Raw genomic sequence first — 22993 nt, forward strand, 5'->3', positions numbered from 1 at the left:
CCAACCCCTGCCTACATTTTTGACTTAAGGGATTCTTTAATGCCTGCTCTTGGGCTTTGAGTATGGGCTGATTCATTCTGATTGGATATGAGTTCGCAAAAGATCTCAGTTCAGAAGATAAAATCTGAACACCCCCAAGACATGTGGACATGACTGAACCCCATACAATGCATTTTCCCACATCAGCCTGGGGAGGGAGATGGGGATGGAAATGAAGGGTTATTAAGCCTAAACCACCACCTTTCCCTAACTATGGGCTACAAAATATGCGTGGGTGGACCAGCCCTCCCTTACTTTGCTGATGAAAATGGGTAAAAAGAAATTCAGAATACTTGGTACTAAAAGAGCAAACAAGGGGGTGTGTGACTGAACCTTTGTAGTTGAAACACTCAGCTGAATGATTATCTAGTAGATGCCTAATATCAAATGAATAAAAAAACAGATGGGGACACAAAAACTTATTTCATTCTCAATTTGACCCCGAGCCCCTGCATTTCTTCTGTGCAGTGGCCCAGGTTGTCCCACTGCTGGGCTACTCAGCATCCTGGCAGTTAGGATACAGTCATGGAAAGCAACTGATAGGGATTGAAATGTCCTTTGACTGAGCAAGGGCTATCTCTTAGTCCTGTTCTCTGGAACTGCAGATGACTAAAGGGGAAATGTAGATAAACTGCTCTGTTCTTCTTACTGGCTGGTGCAGGACAGCTGACCCTTAACAAACAGAAGTGTCTCTCCACTGACTGTATCAGGCAGCCATCTCTGGTGTTCGAAACAGTGCTTTAAGGAGAGGTGACTATTTTTATCAACTTCAATGTCTAGCTCAAAATAGAATTCCTGAGTCCAGATTAGGATTCTTACCATTCTATAAAACAGATTAAACCTTTTAAAGCAGTAGTGCTTCGACAAGTATTTACATTTTTTGTTTGTTGTATTTTTTTAAATTTTTGGGAAAGTATTTTTCATCACGTTTGGACTTTAAAAATCCACTTGACTTAAAATCTTTTTTAGAAAACTGTAGTTCTTATTCAAAGTTCTTATTTCAGAATGAAAAGGTTGCTTTTTACTTTGACAGACTTTGAATTAAAGTTTGCATTTTTAGGCCTTCCAGAGTAAAAGATGAAAGATATACCTGCTGAGATAATCTAAGTTTCTAAAACTAATGTTCATTTTCTACAATGTAAAAGCCTAAACAAAGTTACAAAATTTTCAAATATATTTTTAAAAATCTGTTATCTGGTCTCCTCAACTAAGAATGACGTTCCGATGAATGTGCTTCTTGACTTCTCTCTTATGCGCTTCATTAAATATTTACACCTAGCATAGCTGGTTGGATTTTTCTTTAAATCCTTCATTCTGCTCTAGCATCACATCCTTTCTCCTATCCACATGTCCTACAAAACATTTGTTGCCTTATTTTGTAAGAAGTGAGTCACTTTAAATACTCTAATCATGGAAGAGAGAACATGATTCCAGAATTTGAATGTTGGAGAGAAGAGCAAGAATGAGGTAAACAGCTATTTGATGTCTGTCTTTTCACAGTAGCACAATAGCTAATTCCTAGGGCCTCTGACCTTTTAGTGTCCTGTAACAGAGTACTTGCATTAATCTGTTGCTTATCTGTCACCTACCACATTTGATATTTCCAGCCTCTGCTTTCAATTATCAGTCATTAGAGGCAGCACTGAGTAATTTCAGGAGAAAACGCCTGGAACCTTTGACCTGTTTTTGTCAGATAACCACAAGTGGTCACTGTAGATAAACTATCATTTCATTATATTCAAGATGTAAACGAGTGTCGTTTGTAGTGTATCAACTTACTGTAACCTTTATCACCTTGAAGTTATTAAAACTGGCTGGTTTACTCAGTGCTTACACAAAGAATTCAGAGTCAAACAGTGAAAATCAGTGAGATTAGTGTAAATGCCCCCTTATAGTTACGCCTGGTCTGTAAGACCCTCCATTTTGCCTTGGCATGTGTATTTAGTAGTTAAACAGTGACATTAAGTTGATTAGTGAGGCTTCATTATTTGTGAATCTGGTCGGGATCCTGGGATCTTAGATTGTAAAATCAGCTTATTACAATATATCTTTGGTTTGTTCTTTGGTTTGCCAAAGCAGCTTTCACTTTCCCTACATGTCAACACATACCAGCCTCTTCAGGAAAAGCAAAGCTCATGTCAGTGGGGAGCTAATAACTAATGAAAGAGCACATCTATTAGTCCCTCATGCACTATGACCTAAACTCATTGCTAGCCCTTATTTACATTTTTTAAGCTCAGTCAACAGTTAATCAGACATTTATAGCAGAATTGGTAAAATACCGATTACTTATTATACTGTCCATCTATATATGTGCTTTTTTTTTTTTTTCCAGGAGATAAATACTTTTGTTAATGGAAATTAGTGCATAATATTTTCTCTTGGTGTAAAAGATGACCCTTTTTCCAAAATATCTTTTTACTGTAAATTTTTATTCATTCTTATTAGAGTTGGGCTCAGTGCTAATACAGTATGAATATTTCATCAGTTTGCCACATGGGTGGAAAATATCATTCTTTCCCATGTTACACACAGGTGTTTGTAATATTCCCTTGAGCCATAATTTGTCTGATGTAACCATAGTGCTGAATATATTAGTTTCAGGCGGTATAAAAATAACATTTTAAAAAGTTGATGCTAATAATCCTGATCAATGAGAGCAAATGAAGGATTTTGTTGTAATCAGCATTGACCCTAATATTCTAGTTATTTTTACTTAGAAAAATTTATATTCCTCTAATCGTTGAAAAAGGACTTCCTGATTTTCTGGTCAATGGGTTTTTAGATGTTTTAGATGCTGTGATCGGTCCCACAGAGATGCATTTTGGCAGATGAACTGAGCAGAGCTGGAATGACATGTGAACACTCTGGAATAACTGAACACTTAAAAATCTTAACCTGTATTTTTCAGACTGCCAATGTTGGAATGCTCTTGCATGTGAAATAAAAATATTTGAGACATGGTGCCCCCCTGCACTTCATGCCATATCAGCAGGACAAAGGACCTGAGAGATACCCTGCTGAGGATTCACTGTCTTCCCTGCCAAGGCATTTATTAGATGCAGGAGGGATCAAGACTTGTGTATTATTTTCAGTATTAAAACACTTATTATCCTTAAATAACATTTCACTTTTATAACTTGGCTATCATTCTAGCCATTAGTCATTGTTGCAACATCACCATCACTGCTTTTTTTTAGAGTCTACTATATGATGCAAGATCTTAACTTGTCTAAATTTGTAAAAGTTGTTTTTATCCTTTGTACGTTGACTGTCGGAAATCGGCAGCTTGAGATTGTGGTTTCACCGTGGAGAGGGGGACCTCCCTAGACTCACGGTTTTCCACAGCGTTCAGTGCCTGCTTCCTACAGCCCTTCACTTCTGCAGGCTGTTGCTACGCCCAGGTCCTGGCCTGCCTGTAAATGCTGCCTTGACCCAAGGAAATTATTAACTTGTGTCCCTTTCACATGGCAGTGCTGTCGCTTCCTTGGGTATATGTGGAAACACAGATAAGTACTATCTGTGTGAGCTGTAATAATTAATTTTGAGCTCATCGGGAAGCGGCTATCAGTATTCTTTCAGCAGCTGTGAACGGTCCTGAGAGACCCCCACCAATGCTATCGCAGGGTATTGTAGAGGTTTCTGTCCAAACCATAACATAGGGAGAGAACTGCTGTTTCCAAACTAATATTACTAATTAGAAAGTACTTGTGAGAAACTAGACAAAAGGAAACCTCAAACCCAAATAAAAATGAAACACGCCAGGAGTGCTGGCATTTAAACCCTTTATTCAGCGTCTAATTCTCCAGTGCTTACTCACTGTGAGTAGTGCTTAGTTACCCACACATGCTGGTAAATACTTGTTGAAAAATACTAACCAGAGATTTCAGAAAAGGTTGCTACTTTAAGTCTGCCTTTAATATATTTTTCATTTAAAGGTTATTGACATATCTGTTTGATGTTAGCTTCAAAATGCTCAGTTATAACCTTAGAAACTTGCAGCAGACTCGTTGCATTAGAAGAATCCTCCCAGGTTCAATGCATTTGCATATGCTAATCTCTGCCAAGTTCCCTCTGAAATGAAAGGCTTTACATAGACATTAAAAAAAAAAAAGGGGGCAAACAAACCCCAAACCTCAAGTCAGATCTCTGTATATATCTCACAGTTTAGAACCGGGCAGTGGAGCTGCTAAATAGCCTGTATCCTGTTTCTCTTCAGTAGCAGCCCATTCATCTTTGGGTACAGAGCAGCCAGTTTACATGCTTCTGCCTCTTTTCTGCTTTACTTTTTCTACATAGTGTACGATGGCAAATCCATGTAAGCTAAATACTCACTTGAGCCAAGGAAACCTCACAGTTAGCAGACAATTTTCCTTTTGTCAGCCAGGAGAAAGTTCATTTTCACCGAAGATAAAGTGTTCTTATAGCCTATATATTTTATTTTTGGTGGTTCTTAAGGCAACGTAGATTTGTACATTTTAAAAAAATATATGCTAATGAAAACAAGAACAGTTTACATTTTGAAAGCTTGAAAGGGAAGTGTACTGTAAGGGACGAGCTACATGGCCACAGGTGACTTAACTAGTAACTACTGCTCTGAAAATAATGTACTTTTCCTTCAAATGCTTTGACTTTAACATGTCTGTGTCTTTACCCTTATATGGCAAGCCCAAAACATATTTTTTTTTCTTTTGGTGCATTTCTATTTTGTAAGACCACATATACATTATAATAATACACATATGCATGTTTATATACAAATATATATATCTTTACACACACATACAGATACATGTACATTGAAATGACATACAGTTTTTATTCTTTATACATGTAACATTTAGTAATCTAAATATGCGCTTTGACAGAACTGACCCTGTTCCTTGCTCACATCTGAGGACTGTTAATATTAAAAGGTAATAAAAGAGCAGGGGTTATAGGAAGGAGCATTTAGTGGAGCTGAGTGCAGTTGTGAATGTTTAGCTGTATCCACACTGAATCCCAGCTTTTAGCATTGTAGGCTTTGTCCGCCATCAGTAAAGCAAAGCACCTGTCTCACGAGGGAGGTGGAACTTCTCCAGAAGTGAGAAGTTCTCTCTTCTCACAGAGCACAGGTGCTTCACAGGTGAATGATACTTTGCACTCTGTGGCAGTGGAAACCATGGATATTTTCCTCTCCACATCCATAAAATCTGAAGTATTCATCCCATAAAATGATCACCAGCCAGTACTGTAGCCTGTAGGTTCCCTTGACACATGAAAACACGTATTCCATTGCAAAAGTGACTCCTAACTTAGGGTCCAAACTGCAACAGACAGTGGAATTAGCCCCAAATCAGTTGTAAACTCCAACAAAATAAAATTGTCTGTTTACTCCACCTTATAATTCTGTGCAATCCTGAATTAAGCAATGAGGAGGTTAACTTTTGTATTTCAAATTGCGGCAGTGTCAGAAGCAGTGGGAGCTGTACCTGCACACCCACAGTAGGTCTGAAGGGACTTGCCACGCCAGGAGTGGTGGTCCCTTTGCCGCTGGGGTGCCAGAACCACTCAGCCCTGATTCATGTCTCCTTCTTCTGACCACTAGCAAGATGACGCTTATGCCATTAAAGTGCAACAAGTGTTAATTTGTATGATGTAACTGCTTCTTTAATATATAGTTGTCACAGTGCACTTTAGTACCATGTCAGAATTTATTATATTAAGTGGAAATGAGCAGCATTCCTCTCATCCATCTGGTTATTAGCGTCAATTTGTGTTTTCCAAAGTCATCTACGGCTCTGACATTACTACTGCTGTGCTTATGACTAGACTGAAGTCCTAAGTCCTTTTGCAGCTTTTAGTTTGTCCATATTTCTAGTCACTTTACAACATGACCTCTTTCAGCTTTTTTTGATATTCTTTCCACTCCAGCTTCTGGAATTTGTATAAAAGCCACTGAGGGTTTTTTTTTCTTTTGAACTGAAGACGCTGGGCTGGTGGAATTTCCTTTAACTGGAAGTATGTCTGGGCTTGTGGTTTTATTATTTGCACAGTTTTATATTGTCCTGTTTGTTTACTCCCAAGCACAGGGAACGCTCCATTAATCATAGGAAATGGGCATTCGTTTCACATCTTTAATTTACATTCACCTCTTTTTCTCGCAGTTGAAAGGGACAAGGACTTCTCCCACCAGCGAAGGCACTACAAAGAGTTTCGCTTTGACCTTACTGAAATCCCACACGGGGAGGCAGTGACAGCAGCTGAATTCCGGATATACAAAGACCGAAGCAACAGCCGCTTTGGGAACGAAACCATTCAGATCAGCATATATCAGATCATCAAGGAGTATCCAAACAGGTACCCTCTTGGCACGAACACATCACGTGTTTAATAACGTCTCATCTTTCTGTCTTAAGTAGGGAGGCAATAACTGATCATAAGCATACCCTTGGCAAGGCAGCATTGCTATCGCTGCAGCTTGTGCAGCATTAATTCCTAGGCAACAACAACAAATACTGAGCAAGAATTAAACTTATCTTCAAGGTAATTTATTCAAGGTTTATGAAGAGATAAATGTCCAATCACACCAAATACTCTGCCCGTGCACAGAGGGGATGAGGGTTCATGTTCTCAGTAAGCAAATGGTGAAGTCGTATGCACAGTTTAAGCATCTGGATTTGGGAAATGCACCATTTGCTGACACTGAGGTACTACCAGCCAAGATCCATTTAGCTCCTAAAAGGCAGATAGATGGTTCAACGTTGTTTGCTTTTGAAGGAGCACAGCTTCTTTGCATGTGTTTTAATATTCTGCAGAATGTCACTAGAAGATACAGTCATGCACTAACTTTAAGATGACATATGCACACTGAACACATGTTGCTCACCATAACTGAAAATTAAAACAAATATGATGTTACAGATGACCAGATCTCTGAATTTGAGTTTGCAGAGCTCTGTGTGCGACATATTTCCAAGACTCTGCAAGACCTGAGTAAATGACCAGATTTCACCAGGCAAAGTATCCAAACACCTGAAAATTCCCCTTGACAACAAGTAGCAATTCCAAGATGCTTCTGAAAAAAGCTACACACGCCCAAAATTTAGGTTTTGAAATTAAATTAGTGTATGTCTTTTCTCAGAAAAGTGGAAAAAATCCTCTCTCTCATCTGGAAAAGGATAAAACATTTCTGTCATGAGCACATTTAGCAAGAGCAAAGAAAATGGCAGCCTAAACTTGCAGAGTATTCTAGAGGGAAAGAAGTGCCCCATCACCAGCTAACTTGAGGGCTGGGCCAGAGTTCAAATCTCTTGTCTGCCCGAAGAAGCTTGAGCTTGTACCTCCCGGGTGAGATCTCTGAACATCAAGTCATAAAATTTTTCTGGCTATAAAAAGGGAATTATTTTATACCAATGGAGCAGAACTAACAGGAGAGAAGCACCCATCCTTCCGGAATACCTTCTGCCTTCTTAGTAAATTTGTGCGAGAACAAAACAGTGCGGGATTTTTTTTTTTACATCTATCTTCAGCTTGCAAAAATTCTTTTGATGTAAGTTCTAAAAGAAATTTCTTGGAGGAAGGAATGAAATGAGAAGGAACAAAATGTATCTTTTTAAAGAGCAGAGGTCAAGGCTAGGGTGATGCAAGGTCTTCACCTGAAAACTCAACAGACTTTTCTTAAGAACTAATGGGAAAAGTTAGTTTTTCTAATCAATTTGATTTTTATTTTTTTTTAATATTTTCCCAGTAAGTGGTTTCTATTCTATTTTGGACAAAGCAAAACTGCTTACTACTCTGAAGCAAGATCACACTTCAGTATTACCTGACTTGTTACAATGACAACTCTCTCTGTGAAACCATTAAAGAATGCTCTTGATTTCTTTCAATATATAAACACAAATTTATAAAAGCTTTATACTTCTATTTATAAACATAAAAGCCCCATGTCTTCTAATGGAAGCATGATTCTGGAAAGGGGCATGTGCAACAATACACACCTGTTTGATTTCACCAGTATAACTACAGAAATCTCAGATGTAGACTAAGTGTTTCCCTCCTGTTGTTGATTTTGCCAGTCTCTACTCATATAAGGAGTATAGACAAGCATACGTCTCAGTGGGCCAGGATGGGAGAAGACCACAAGCTCTCCACTGTTCCAATTAGAAACCAGGAATTTTTACCACCCACTTCTTGATACCTCCAGACAGATGAGCTCCCAAGAATATTTTTTTTTTTTTAAATAAAACCACAGCTTTTGTTTTGGGGCCCAGACTTCATTAGTGTTATTCGTGACTTGGTCACCTCAGGTTTGTCCTACACATGTACATGAGAATTTAGGTGCAACATTTACAGAAGCTGCAACTGCAGAACATGAGGACGAGAGAACTGTGAGGGCGGTGAGGCACTGGAACAGATTGCCCAGAGCAGGTGTGGCTTCCCCCTCCCTGGCAGTGTTCAAGGCCAGGCTGGATGGGGCTTTGAGCAGCCTGGTCCAGTGGAAGGTGTCCCTGCCCATGGCAGGGGGGGTTGGAGCTAGATGATCTGTAAGGTCCCTTCCAACCCAAATCATTCTATGATTCTGTAATGTCCCACACTCCTTATTCATGCCATACCACAGCAAAACTGCTGGGTTTGATGCTGCTCCGCCACCCTGCTTTGCTCTGAACAGGAGATGTGAGTGTCTGACAAGGCTCTGCAATCGCAAACAGCGTCCTGCCATGCTTTGAAGCAAGGAGTGGTCAGGGTTTAGGGTTTCTGAGTTGCAGACTACGGATTATGTTGTAGCCTCAGACATTTTTCTGCCTCTGTGGCAGCATGGCCACTGAAGTGTGTGTGTACTGAATTTGCTTGGTGTTTGCTGAAATGACAGTCTTTGGGATTGAAATTTTCTATTTGTTCTGAGCAAGCGTGCAAAGCACAGCCCATGGCAAGGCAAACTTCCTTACATAGCCCTGCCAATGTACTCCTATCCAGATCTTTTCTCATGACGAAAGTAATGTAGTCCAACAGGCCAAATCCTTGTTCATGATCTGGTGGCAGCTAGCCACTCATTTAACTTAAACCCCAAGGGTTCTTCCTGCATTAGGGAATCCTCAAGTGGCATTAAGATACTAAAGCAGCTTTCTGGAATGAGGCGAGAGGTGAAGCAGCGTTGTGGGGATGGCCTGTTACACAGTAATCATGATTTGATCTGATTGAAAATTTTGTTGGGTTTCAAGGAACATATAGACGGTTTATTCCACCTCTACTTCCTTAAGTGACCCAGGAGATCTGGAGCTTCTTAGACGTTCTGCCCGCAGCCTCGTTGCTGAAATTCTTGACTGTGGTAGCATTTCTGCTGTAGACAGCTGGCCATTTGGGACCAGACTGAGATCACTAAACTTAAACAGCCCCCATAAAGGTAAAGCAAATCAGCTGTACTCTGCCTGGATGTGTTCACTGTTGCATTTCAGGTTATTTACGACATAATGTCTTACTTTTTTATTATGTGTTGTGGGCTATTTTTTTAAGAGAAATATTTTTTAAAATTAGAGCCAAAATTTGCAGCTGTTTTTCATTTTAAGTGTGATGATTTTTTTTCTTTTCACAAATAAAGGAGAATTTAAAAAATGTCACAAAATGTGATGAGAAGTTTGAGTGAGTGACACGAGCTAATGGGGGAATCCTGATCCCAGAGCTCTCACTGCCTTCTCAGGGATCAGGTTTTCACCCAATGTTTATATCAATTGAGAAAAAAGCTGTTTTTTTCCTGACAAATACTTTGCATTTCTGTAGTAAATTGCTGTTACATGGGCTAAGTCACTAGCATTGGTCCGTAGACATTTTCTCTATTCTACTATGTGTTCTCGAGAATCAATTCTAGTTTTCTCTAAGTACCCACAAGTAATTTTTGGTTCATTTGCTGAGTTAATGGATAAGAACAATCCGCCTCTTCGAGTCTGTAATCTTAGCTAGATCACTATGATTGTAGGAAGGCAGACAAGAAGATTGGCATATCAATGCCAAAGACACTTTGGTGTGAGTTTCTGCTGCAGTATGAAATAATTAAATCCCACTGAAGAGAGATCCACAGGGACAATTCGTCCTTTACAGGGATTGCTGGACTGTACCATTAGTAGTGCCCTATTCTGGTTTGGCACACAAGGCATTGTGCATCCTGACTTGTGAATATTTCGTATCAGTTCCAGCAAAGCTTGGAGCTGAGTCTATATGGGAAAGCAATTATGTATTCTAGGAGGAGACAAGGCAAATATGAAATCGTAGCACTACAATATTGTAATATTTTATATTCCAAACAATTTTTCAGTTTTCTATTAAATCTGCTGAATGATACAAGGAATATTTATAAATAAGCATCTTAAAGACTGTCGCAGTATTAAACCTTTCAGCTTTAAAGTTCCGATAAAACATCTTGTTAGAGAAAAAAGTTGGTATTTAAGACTCCAGAGAGTACTATTTATGAGCTTGTGGTACGTTGTTAATTTGTTCAGTGCAAGCATAGCAGGTCAGGCTCTTTTGAATTGTAAGATTGTTTGCATGTTAGCTCCAAAGGGAGAGTGTATGTTTTCTCCCTGTGTGGTCATTAGCACAGTTCTACTGGAATGGAAGTGATAGGAGCCCAGAAAAAGATTGTCCCTTAACAGAAGAAAAAAAACATGACTTGAAAGAAAACCCTTTCAATATTCTTTTTTTTCAAAAATCCCTCTTCTATAGTTTCAGAGCTCTTTAACCTGATTCTGCAGATATTTCTCACATACAAGTAAACATATGCTTGTCATAGCCCATATGGTCTTATTTTCCTGAGTGTTGAACAACCACAGTTTCAAGAGCCACATGAGATGTTTTTTTCAGTATCACACCTTCCAGGTGCATTTACAGTGTTTAGTCTAGATAAGACAGTAACTTCCTACGATGTTGTTATGATTAAGCAACAGAAGAATACCGTGACAGGACCATCATAATTTTAAAACCAGTTTTTATACACAAAGCCTATTATTTCTTCTACCTTACTTCTTTAAGCATATATTCATGCTGTCTGTCAGGTAACAATATGATTCCAAGTTCTGTGTAAGTCAGCTCTGTCTTTAGTTGACTTGGACAGTCAACATTTAGAATAAAATATTTTTTCTTGTGTATTATTGTTTTGATTACTATTTATGGCAGAAAAGAGATAGGTTTCTTTAACTATAGATTTAGGTTTAAATTGGTTCTGGAACCAATTGTGTGAGGAGATATGTGAAAACAGAACAAAAAAATAATTCATGCTAAACATTTAGTAATGTGATTATGCTACGTCTCCTGAGCAGCCCTTCTGAATTACCAGAAGATTTAATGGGAACAAATTTAAGAATATACCAGGGAACTGAGGGTTAAAATGCTATAATTACATTATTGAACAGATGTAAATTTGCTACTTTGATATTTTCGAAACATTTCTACTAACATGTAACTGTCTGAACTGTCATCTGTTCATGTTTTGTCATATGACATAGCTGCTGTCATATGTTATGAATAACAGATTTTTTTTAGCAATGCTATGCTTTTGAATTTTAGTTGAAATCGGAACGTGATTTTGACTTTTTTTTGTCTTTTACACCAAATGGTTTATAAAACTTGATCTTCCTGAGACATTCTAGTGCTGAAAGATGAATCCTTTATACACAGATTCAATTATATATTTCATGTATTTATATCAGGAAGCTTTTTCAGTTTTTCAAGAGCTGTAGTTTTCACGTGCTGAGACTCATTTCAGAAAGGCCTCTCAGGAGAAATACCTGTGTTATACTTAACAATTATATGTTAGCTACAGCACATGCTGTACTGTGTTGTGATGAGGATATGTCAAAGGATTATTCATTTGGACTCCAGGAAGTTCTTGTCAGCAAGGAAATTAAAGACAAAAAATAATAATATTTGAATGCCTTAACTCTCAATTTTTTTTAACTTAGGGATGCAGACTTGTTCCTGTTAGACACAAGAAAGGCTCAAGCTTCTGATGTGGGCTGGTTTGTGTTTGACATCACTGCGACCAGCAATCACTGGGTGATTAATCCACAGAACAACCTGGGTTTGCAACTCTGCGTTGAAACTGGGGACGGTAAGATCATAATGCTGTATATACTCCTGTCATCTCTTGCTGGGAACCTTTTCTGGGTGGGTGTTTTTTAGCTTGACTGGGGGACAACTCACCAAGAGTTTACAAGAAAAGAACAAAAGTTTTGTCCTGCCATAGCTATAGTCTGCAAGCTTTCTATTATTCTTAATTCTGTAGAATATGGCAATCATAAAGCTAACTGAATCAAGTTAAATGAAATGAAGCTTGAAATAAAAGCTCCTACACAAAAAATGAAGTTCCATTTTAATGTTCTTCCAGTGATGACTACATTCAGGAAACTCAAGCAGATTTGTGGAATTTTTGTTTTAGAAAGATTCTAAAGAATTTTCTGGGCTGAAGCATGGAGAAAGGTATAAAAAAACCCTCAGTACAATTCAGGAGGTATCTCATAGCAGCTGGTACTGATGTTGGAGAAAGGTCAACAAGAGGGTAACATGGGAATCGCTTTTCTATAATTTGAAAAAAAAAATTAATTTCAAAACTTTTTTACCTTGAAATGAGTTATCTTGAAAAATTTGATTAGCTGAAAATTAGAAAGAACACTGGCAAAACTGAAGTCAGATCTGTGGGGCTTTTTGGTACAAATTTACTAAGCTACTATATTATTCACAATTATGCTCTTCATTAAAAAGTGAAAATGCATCCCAGTGAAAAATAATATTTTTAGAAGAAATGTTCTTTACTTAGATGTCTTTAGAAACTAATAAAAAGAGACTTATATACTGTTTTTTCTGTGATGGTTCGCTTAATCCATACTACTTTACAAGCAAACCTTCAGATTTAGCTCTTTCTTGTCAAAAAGCTTTTTATGTCAGAGGTCAAGGGATCTATGATGCCAGTTAATCTAAACCTTAGCTGACACAATGTTAATGAGTAGCAGAAGAAACCCTAGTGTAAGGATTAAATTTTTTTTTCTTCTTTCTTTGTTCTGGCTACGTTTTCTCATTGTTTTTGATCTGAATTCTCCCTCAGGCTCAGCTGGGCTGTGAACAAAGCCTCTCATAGTTTTTCGGCAAGTGCTCTGCCTGCTCGAGAGTTATGCAAAAACCATCCTCCTTTAGGCATGGTGCTTCAAAAGGGAGCTGGCAGGCTTGAACCAGAGCGGACGACCATTACACCTAATATTGCATATACAGTGGGAGTACAGGCAGTGGAAAAGGGAGACAGCAATGCAAAGTAGACCACGTTCTTGCTGCTTTCAACCTGCCTTCAAAGGCACTGCACCTGAGCTTGGGCTGTACGAGGAGCGGCTCTGTCAGGCAGGCTGGTTTTGTGAGACCTTTTTTAAGGCCTTGAAATTCTGGAGAGGTGACACCTCCGTCAGGCATCCAAATTAGGTGGACTGGCTTCTGGCCAGCTTTCCTGCTCCAGAATAAACTTCATCCTTGACTTTTTTCCAGGAGATTCAAATACAGAAATTCTTGAAAATTAAATATCCATGAAAGGCATTCATTAAGAAACCCTGGAACCAGAAATTTGTTGGTTCTAGTCTCAAAATTATACCCATTCAGTAAACAGCAGAAAAGTTTGTATGGGTAAAAGGAAACATTTAGGTTAATACACTGAAGAAATTGTAAAAGAACGGTTTATGTCAATATTTCCCCTGTCCTACTCCCAAGATCAGAAAGGTGATAGACAATTTTCTATTTTAAATTCCAAAGCCACAGGCAGCTTTACCTTCTGCGCCTCACTTCTTTGAATTTCTCAACACAGCTGCTTGAGTGAGATGGGAATTCCCCTCTTCCCTCACTTGCTGTTCCCTTTTCAGTTTATTCATGTAAGAAGAGTGCCCTTCTAGGGACTAAAGTTTTCAAAAGTATAGGGGAGACCTGTGCTATACCACTTCAGCTTAGCATAAGGAAAATCATCCTTTCACGCTCTTACAATTTTGCTCTTAAGGCTTTGATTATTTTTATTAGGTTGCTGTTACTTCTGGAAGCTATTAGAAACACCAACAGTTGAATGACATGTTTGTGTACAGATGGAACATGAATTTTTATACATGACTCAGTATGTAGTGGTCTCATTTTGCAACCCAGAGAACCCCACCCACCTTCCCTCCAACCAGCTTTCTATGAAAGCTCAGAGACTGGTTCAAATCAACCAAAAAAACTCCCCTTGGCTCAAGTGAACTTTAGGCTGCGCAGGTCTGAAGCACGTTTCTTCATGCCTTCAGCTGTCCATTGAGTTTATGGGAGGTAGAGGAGTTCTGCCACATAACTGGAGAGACATTTATGATAAGACCTGATCCATTAACCTTTCTATTGCAGCAGACCATTAAACTAAATGGGATTCTGTGAAGTCAGAGGATCTCTGTGTGAGGTATTCAGGTGCTGCACTGGGGCCCTGGATAATCAAATCTGACATACATACTAATTTTAAAATTGATTCATACAGCACCTTTAAAATGCGGTACTGAGACTCCGGTACGCCACTATATTATTATTGTTACCATTAACAATAATCTTTCTTACGGTTGTCTTTCAGTGACTTTTTAGGCAATTACTTGTGTAGATATATTTCTTTGGTGATCCCTGAAGATGGTGCATAAATAATAATGTCTACAAGAGGAATAAAAAAATTTGCAACTATTTAATATAACAGTGTGATAAAAACAACTTTGGAAGAATGTCTGGTTGTTGTAATTGATATTTTTCCCCCTTTGAAAATGCTGAAAAAGTACAAAAAGCCACATGACATTGGAATGTGTTTTCTTTTTTCTTTAAGACGGTATTTGGTATCACATGCCTCATTTTACCATGAAATGTAGACTTTTTCTCTTAATGGGACGTTTTATTTTGAACAGTAAGAATAAAGGTTTGCATGACGCATATGGAAGCTGTCAACATATAATGCACTGTTTCCCTGGGGCTGTGGTGAATTAAGGATCAGGTTTTTTTGATTCTCTTTTTTAATGTCTCCTCAACATTCTGCAGCATCCCATTTTGGCTGATTCCCTCCTTTCGACACCAAAACTCTCCATGGTGTTTAAAACGAGAGGTGATCATTTTCACACTGATGGAAATGCGGGTGTTAGATGAATTGCAGCATAAAATCAATGCAGATGCAGAAACAATTCAAAAAGCTCCACGTGACGCTTTTCCTGTATATATACCATATGTTTCCTAAGCCTTAAAACATGTTCCAGTGAATCAGCACCTTTGTATTAACATTTAACATTTTTATAATTGGAAGCTAGCAACGGTTTGAACATCACTTCCACTGGAGGAGTATAAATAGCTCTAAGAGTAACCCTTTTGCTGTTTATATCATTGCTGAAGAGAACCTAGTGTTGTCACCAGCAAATGGGAGAGGGAGATAACATGTAACAATGACTCTTGATGATCCACACAACAGAGCAGGTTCCAAATACACCACTCTCAATACGAGATCTCGGGTAGCCCCCACAGCCGTGTAGTTCTGTGCCTTTTCTCAGATTACTGCAGCTCTCAGTTATTTTCCACTCACCTGCACATCAGAGGGCAAGAAACTGGTGGTAACCTTGAAAAGCCCAAGCTGATAAGGTGATTGCTGTTTTCACACTGTCCTGTGGAAGGTTTCTTTGGGCTTTCTTGCTGTTTGAGGTGGGCAGGCAGCAGGAATCCTCAGCTGCCTGCCTCTGACTCTAACTTCAAGCATTTTTTTTTCTCAGAGCAAAGGAAAACTTGAAAGAAATAGGTTTCTTGATCCAATTGAAGCCTGGGGAAGGTCAATTCTCTCTCCAACATGTATTTGGGTACACTCCGACATGTGTACCCTGGAAGGGGATTTGGCTCCTAATCCTACATGCTGCAGGAAGGATTGGTTAGGTCCTTCTCCAGTGATGATGGGGGAGACACTAAGAGACAAATTTCCTCTTTTTCAGCCTCTCCTGCTTTCAGCCTGGGCCTTCCAAGGGCCATTTCTCCTACGATGCCTGCAGAGAGGCAGCATGGCCACACTGTCTCTGTCGCAGAGGGTGGCTGACTTGCTCTCAACTCATAGCAACCAGTGGCAGCACCCTGGCTTCTTCAGGCAGTTGGCTGCGTACTTTACATTGGCCTTGGCCTCACCTTTACAACAGTAAATATTATCGGTCTCATCCTAAGGTTGCCCAGAGTCAACCTTGACACCTAACTTACATGACCATGGTAGCCATCAGGTGCTCTGGAGGATGCTGCTGGATTATTACAGATAAGTCTCTTGGTGGATTTGGTATTTACAAGGCAAAGTATCACGAGTGAGTTCACCTTCATCAGTGTCCTGACAGTGGGGAAGTTTAGAATATATATATTTGTACTGATATATATATGGACTTTGGCAGGCAATAGCTCTGTCTAAATTCTGAGCCATCTGGAAGCCATATAGCCATGTTAGCACAGCACTGAACCTGAGCTAATATATCCTGCCCCTCAGCAGGTTTTATTAGCTTGGGCTCAAGCACTGCCTAAGTACAGCTACATGAGTTCTGGTTCAGAGCTGACTTTGGCCAAAGTTACACTAGTAAATTAAACATGCTCAGGAATACTGTGGTGTGAAGCGAGCTGGAGGGATGACTCTCTCAGTCTCCAGAACAGGGTGACCCCATGGCAGCTGCCCCCCCGAAGCAGTCCCTGCAGCACCGCCTTGGGATGCTGGGGAGTTGGCGGTGGAGCTGGCATAGGACCTAAGCGCACCAGGAGAGCCCTCCCACCCTGAGCTGATCCAGCTCCAGCGCCTGGGAGCATTCCTGGGCGCTCTTTGATTTACTCAGATAGGTGTAACCCCTGTTTCCAGCTGGGTCAGAAGTACAGTCAGCATTTTCTTGTGCCTGCTTGTAGCAAGCCATGTGAACACACCCTTGGTTCGTAAGGGCACACTTACTTTAAGCACGAGTGCCAGGGAGGTGAGATGGGCTCCTGCCCCTTCTCCTGCCACCACTGCATACTGGTGCACACTGGTCGTGGCTGTACAGCAATGCAGCTCCCCCTCCACCCTGCTACCCAGACAGATGAAGGGTACATCTGCTTCTCAGCACCACTATTTTAGAGATAACGACATTTGTGTTTCATTTCATTCAGAAGGCTTTTATCCATTTTATTCTTTGGTGGATGACCAATTAATCTAATCTCTCCTTCTTTTATTGTCTTCCTAAACACATTTTTGACTATGCAGAAAAGCCCTAGAACTCCTACAAACGATTCCCAATTAAGTGGATTAAATTGCAAGGATAAATCAAGTACTTAGCAAGCATATTTGTGTATGATTACATCTGATTTTCTGTGTACGCGTACATGGTACTGGCAGATTATACAGTATACCATGGTTCCTAACATGTTCCCAAGTGCTTTCTTCAAGAGCTTTATGAATACCAATATCAACACAAAAAGATAGGCAAAATTCCTTCAATTGAACTGAATAAAAACAGTAAAATGTGAAATTTTAAAAACAAAAGCTGAATCTTCAGTTTTGACAAAAGCGGTGAAGCCTAGGAAATGCAAAGCAGACCTTCTAAGACCACCCATTTTTCAGAATTCCTTAAAGCCTTCAGGGAGCAGAAGAGTTAATAAAACACATGAATCTTGTTTCAAAAGCATACTTTATGTTGATATAGATAAATGCATCCACCAAAGGAAAAGCTTGCGTAACAGTTAATGTAGATGATATAATAGAGACAGTACTAAATACTTTGGAGTGTTGAGGATGTCTTATATACAGACCATCACATTTGTGTTGTTAGGTTTTCTCTTCTTTTTTTTAATAAGACTTCATATACGCTTTGGTAGACAAACTTTACCTCAATTCTTTTCTTTCTCTGAAGTCCCATTGCTTTCAAGAGCATGAGAAACCACACAAGTTCTTACATAATTGTGAAAACTACTTTGTGAACTTTCAGACTCAGACCCTCAGGACAGTTTTTGCTCAAATATTAGATGTTATTGGACCTTGTATACTCAGGGTCTTTGTCCAAAAGGCTTTTCCCAATCCTCATTTCAGATATTACTCCCCACAAGGAGGAAACCGTAGGTGTGGCACTGGAAATCTTTTTTTCTGCAAACCAGGAATGAATTCTCTGCATCGCTAAAGTTTTAATTTCTATCTACAAATATATAAAATTATTACCAAAATGACTACTGCGACCTAGCAGTAGTGGTTAATCTGTAAAATGTGTTTTATGACTTGTTGAACACTTTTGAAAGTAAATAAGTGCTTGTTTTTCATAACAAAATGAGTGGTTTGCTTCAGTTCGATGACTCAGGACAAAATAATGGATCTTGGAATCACTCATTGTCCTGTGTTGCCAGTGTAAATCTGGCCAAAACACATAATGGCTGAAAGCTCTTGCAAAATTAGTGTCTGCTCAATGCCTTACATAAAATATATGCTGCCTGAGGAGAGACAGCCAAGTCACAAATCTTACCAGTGTCATTGGCATCCACATGGGCGATCTCAGAAGTCAGCTTTCTGAAGGTCAGGAAAAACGAGGCAATGTCTCCAGGTCAGGACTGTGAGACAGATCATTATTGCAAGCTCGCAGGGCTCTTGCATTACCATTTGGAGCAGCTGGGGGGGAAAATGAACTTTTAAGATAGAACTTGGTCAGTTCATGAAAAGAATTGTTATGATAACACTGCATGTCACAGTAGAAAAATGGACGTAGTGACACAGCAAAAAGCTCTGCAGTTACGATCCTGAGTGCTATTCCTATTCTGTGGGAAAAATAAAAAAAAAGAACAAAATCATCAGGACTGTCGAGGTAGCACCTTTTTGTAAGCTGAACTTCACAGTTCTTTCTGCAGCAGCAATGCCTTTATTGTAAGGGGAAAGAAGGTGAAAAGGCAAATAATATCCTTTCAGTTCACTCAGTTAAACCAGCACTTCCACACAGCCTTTTATGCAAACTGCTATGGGCACTTTACTATCAAATGGAATAAAAGCCAAAAAGAAGTTTTAATGCCAAGTCAAACACATACGTCTTGCCAAAGACTCAAAATCATATGAATAAGGACTAAGGAGTTCAGCAGATTTGGAACATAATGCTTTAAAGAAGTCTTAGTCTCCAAATATACCTGTCAATGTGGAGAAGAGATAGTAAATTATCTTAGCACGATTGAGAAACGCATGCCAGAATGTGAGGAATACAGAGGCTCTGGCCTGTCCCTGCATAGAGTAAGTCCATCTGTTATGCTTATTTGTTTTTCCTAGGTATGGGGGCAATTGCAGTGGTGAGGTTCAGTGGAGCAGGGGCTAGCTGACTGCTGGTTTCTTGCAATTTCTTCTTTTCTTCTAAAGTCTGAAGAAAAGCCTTTGAAATCCTCAGAACTGAAGATGTGATGGAAGTATAAAACCAAACCCATTTTTCAGAATGCTTGACTACGCTCAATTATTGTTCAGAGATGTTCAAGACAAGCGGAGAGACACATCTTGCTGGCTTGGTTTTACCAGTTACTTGTGAGTGAAGCTCCGAGAGAAGGTGCAGTTAAGCAGGTCAGCCTGAGTCATTCAGCTGATTACAGAAAATACTGCTCTAATACCACAGTAGGGAACAACTGTGTGATGGAGAGACCTGGATTTTCAGCTGTCATCGAAGCCCAGAGTTTTCTAAATGCTTACAAGAAACAAAAAACTCCACACATCTTTACAGCCCTCAGTATATAAATCTAATAGTATTCTTAAAATAGACCAAAACCACTTACTAAAAATGAAGCCCAAACTGCTTCTTGCTATAAAGGCCAGTTCAGGTAAGATTTTTCTCACTGTATTCTGAAATCCAGACTACAGACAAAGGTGAGGACTACTTAACAAGGCCGTAGCATACAGACGGAGCTACTGCTGTAGCAGAAAGCTTCATGCATTTGAGAGGCAGGATACTTTGACGTACCTCCTGTTCAGGAAGGGGCAAAGCTTTGTGTACTTCGACTGAAGGAAATCTCCCCCCCACACACAATTTTTCTTTTTAAATAAAGGATAACAGAATATCTGTAAATACAAACCTTCTTTTACACAGAAGCAACCTAAAATGGAGACAACATATGTGGTTTGAATTTCCAAACCAAACAGTTCAGAGATCCTCCGTGGAAGAAATATAGCGTCTCAAGGGCAGTGTATATTTTAATTGCTTCGTCTTCTGAAAGTTGTAGTTAAGCTAAGGTATATGATAAACTGAGAGAGAAAAGTTTAATGACGGACCCACAGAAGCCAATAAAAGTTTTCCTGTTGACTGCACTAGAAGCCGATTCGGTGCGTATACCGTTCATGAGTTGAACCAATGGGTCCTAAAAACTCAGGCTGGTTGCTCAAAAGACCAAACGAATAAAGGAATAAAGTCACATAAGCTGTTTCTGTACGTAAAAAGGCTGTGAGTTACAGGATTAATTTTTTATAGTATATCTCTATACCCTGAATAACCAAGTAAGCCTTAACTTGTGGAATCTTAATAGCCATCTCATTGCTGAAGTCTAAAGGAAACCCAGAGGAAACTTAATAATATTAAAAGTTATTTTAAAGGGAGTTCACATTGGTTTGAAGGATATTTTGGTTCGCACACAATATCCACCATTGTAAATTCAGAGAACCTAGGTTTAAATTCAGAAAAACTCCACACATCTTTACAGCCCTCAGTATATAAATCTAATAGTATTCTTAAAATGTCCACCAGCAAGGTATTAATCTTTTACAGATAAAATTAAAATTCTAAAAGTCATTGGACAAAAAAAATAAAGAAAAATAGGAAAAATACTCCCTCTAGAAATGAGGGGAAACTTGGAACTTTGTGGTAAGAGGCTAGGTTGTCCATGCTGCAATGAATAGAGAATAGTCTGCACAGTTTTTCATATCTGACTTGCAAGAGAAGATTGGAACATAGAGAAATTAATATTACTGAATTATTTAATAGTAACTCAAATAAAAGAATTAAAGAAACACAAGACTAAAAATCCATTTAAAATTAAATCAGGAGCTTCAACAAATACAGTCTTCCCTTGCAGTCAAAAAAGTAATTATCAAAATTGTTCAGAATATGTTGCCAATTACTCTGCTCCATAACTGCAAACTTTCTCAGTTCTTCTCCTGCCTTTGCTGGGCTCTCTGTCACTGGAAACATCTTAAACCAATTTAAAGTGCTACACCTGAATAAACATGTTGTAAAAGTGTTTATGTATTGAAGTGGGTCAGTTCAAGGTATGGTATTTGGCTGGAACTTCTAATTTCTCTTTTTACTGCAAAAGGGCTGCCAGAAGGAGGAAGTCTGAGCTGAATTAATACATTTGTTACAGTGGAAGTAGAATGGAAACTACTTTAACCACAAATCAAACTGCCTCTTTCATTTACGCCAGTGATAGAGTTTTTGTAAGAAATATAGACTCTGGCATACAGCCACTATAAGTTTGTATTTGAAAAGGAAACCTGTATGCTTATTTCTATAAGCTTTACTCCCATGCTTATTTGTAAGTTCTTTTTCGGGATGATTGAGTTAACAGCATTATACGTTTGTGAGGCAGATGCTCCTTCATCGCCCGCGTAGCAAACTTTTCCAGGCGGTTTAGAAGAATCCCCAGGCACCCCGACGCGGTGCCTGCACCCGTACCTTCCCATTTAAAGGACCTCTGTGTCCCCCACCCAGCACAGCTGCACAGCTTCACATGACACTGTCTCATTTTCTGATGGTTGAAGGGCTCTGCATAATACACGTACACACAAAAGTGTTTATGCTGCCAAAATAAATTCTGTTAAGAGCAAGGGTTTATTTGCTAAAATGTCACTGATGTCGTTTCAGTGACTTGTTTTGCTTTCTTTTCTCTTAGTGAGGTTTAGATCCTATAATATACTGAGGTTACCACACAGTCCTGACTGAACAAATATTTTAAAGAAATATGCACATCCCCTGGGAAGAGAACCAGAGTCAATAATGTACATATTTCAAACTCTGTTCTCTTGAATGACCAAATGCCTTACTACCTTTACTAGCAAATGAACATCAGTTTGAGTAACATGGCACAATATTTATTTTTAAAGCAGAAGTATATTTATTACATACACTTCTCTTTGCTACCGGGAATTTGCTTTGGGGATATATGATTCCACATCTCACATTCAAGTGATGCAAAAATTAGATGATAGCATTACATTATCCTTTCGATAGCCTATAGATTTACTGGGGCTCATTTATATTTCAGTTCTATACATGTGTACATGAGACTGAATTAAAATACCTGTGTAATGAATAAGATTTATAGAGCACAGAGACTGCAATTTTATGCAATGACAAACTACCTGTAAAGCTGTTGAATCTTTTGTAAATTGTTGAATTTTTTGTCTGTTAAGTTCTGTTCAACAAAACGCGGTTAGGATTCTTAATCACGTAAATTCAGGATTCTGGGCAAAATCCTTGCCATGCTTCAGTCAGCAGCTGAACTCCCACGGTGGCTTCAAGACTGGCAGAAGTTCACCTTTTAACTTACTCTTTCCACTACTTTATAGGTCGAAGTATCAATGTTAAATCTGCTGGCCTGATTGGAAGACATGGGCCTCAGTCAAAGCAGCCATTCATGGTTGCATTCTTCAAGGCAAGTGAAGTGCTTTTGCGTTCTGTCCGAGCAGCCAACAATAAAAGGAAAAATCAGAACCGCAACAAATCCAGTAGTCATCAGGAGTCTTCCAGGATGCCAAGTGTTGGGGGTAAGATGAAACTACAATTTACTAGTCTGTCTAAAGAGTTATGGGCACCTGCTCAAATGCTGTGGAGTCGCAACAGCTCAACAAGATATTCCTCATTGGCTGGACTGTCAGATATGGTGTTCCCCCTCCATTTCTACCTGACCCCCACCCCAGCTTTGCTTAAACCTCTTTTGTTATGTTGGCCCTGAGCATGACCTACCTTCTCTGAGATAGGTCACTTAC

At 39.1% G+C, this 22993-nt stretch overlaps 1 protein-coding gene across 2 annotated transcripts in view; it reads left to right on the forward strand.

Moving 5' to 3' along the window:
• Positions 1–22993, forward strand: part of BMP5 (bone morphogenetic protein 5) — a 61485-nt gene that overhangs the window by 17932 nt on the left and 20560 nt on the right. For both annotated transcript variants that reach the window (XM_009942338.2, XM_075414649.1), the window contains exons 3-5: positions 6186–6378; positions 11970–12118; positions 22574–22771. In XM_009942338.2, the coding sequence (XP_009940640.1) occupies positions 6186–6378; positions 11970–12118; positions 22574–22771 (540 nt within the window). The remainder of the gene's footprint in view (positions 1–6185; positions 6379–11969; positions 12119–22573; positions 22772–22993) is intronic.

The sequence above is a fragment of the Opisthocomus hoazin genome, chromosome 2, assembly GCF_030867145.1.
Source record: "Opisthocomus hoazin isolate bOpiHoa1 chromosome 2, bOpiHoa1.hap1, whole genome shotgun sequence".
NCBI lineage: Eukaryota > Metazoa > Chordata > Aves > Opisthocomiformes > Opisthocomidae > Opisthocomus > Opisthocomus hoazin.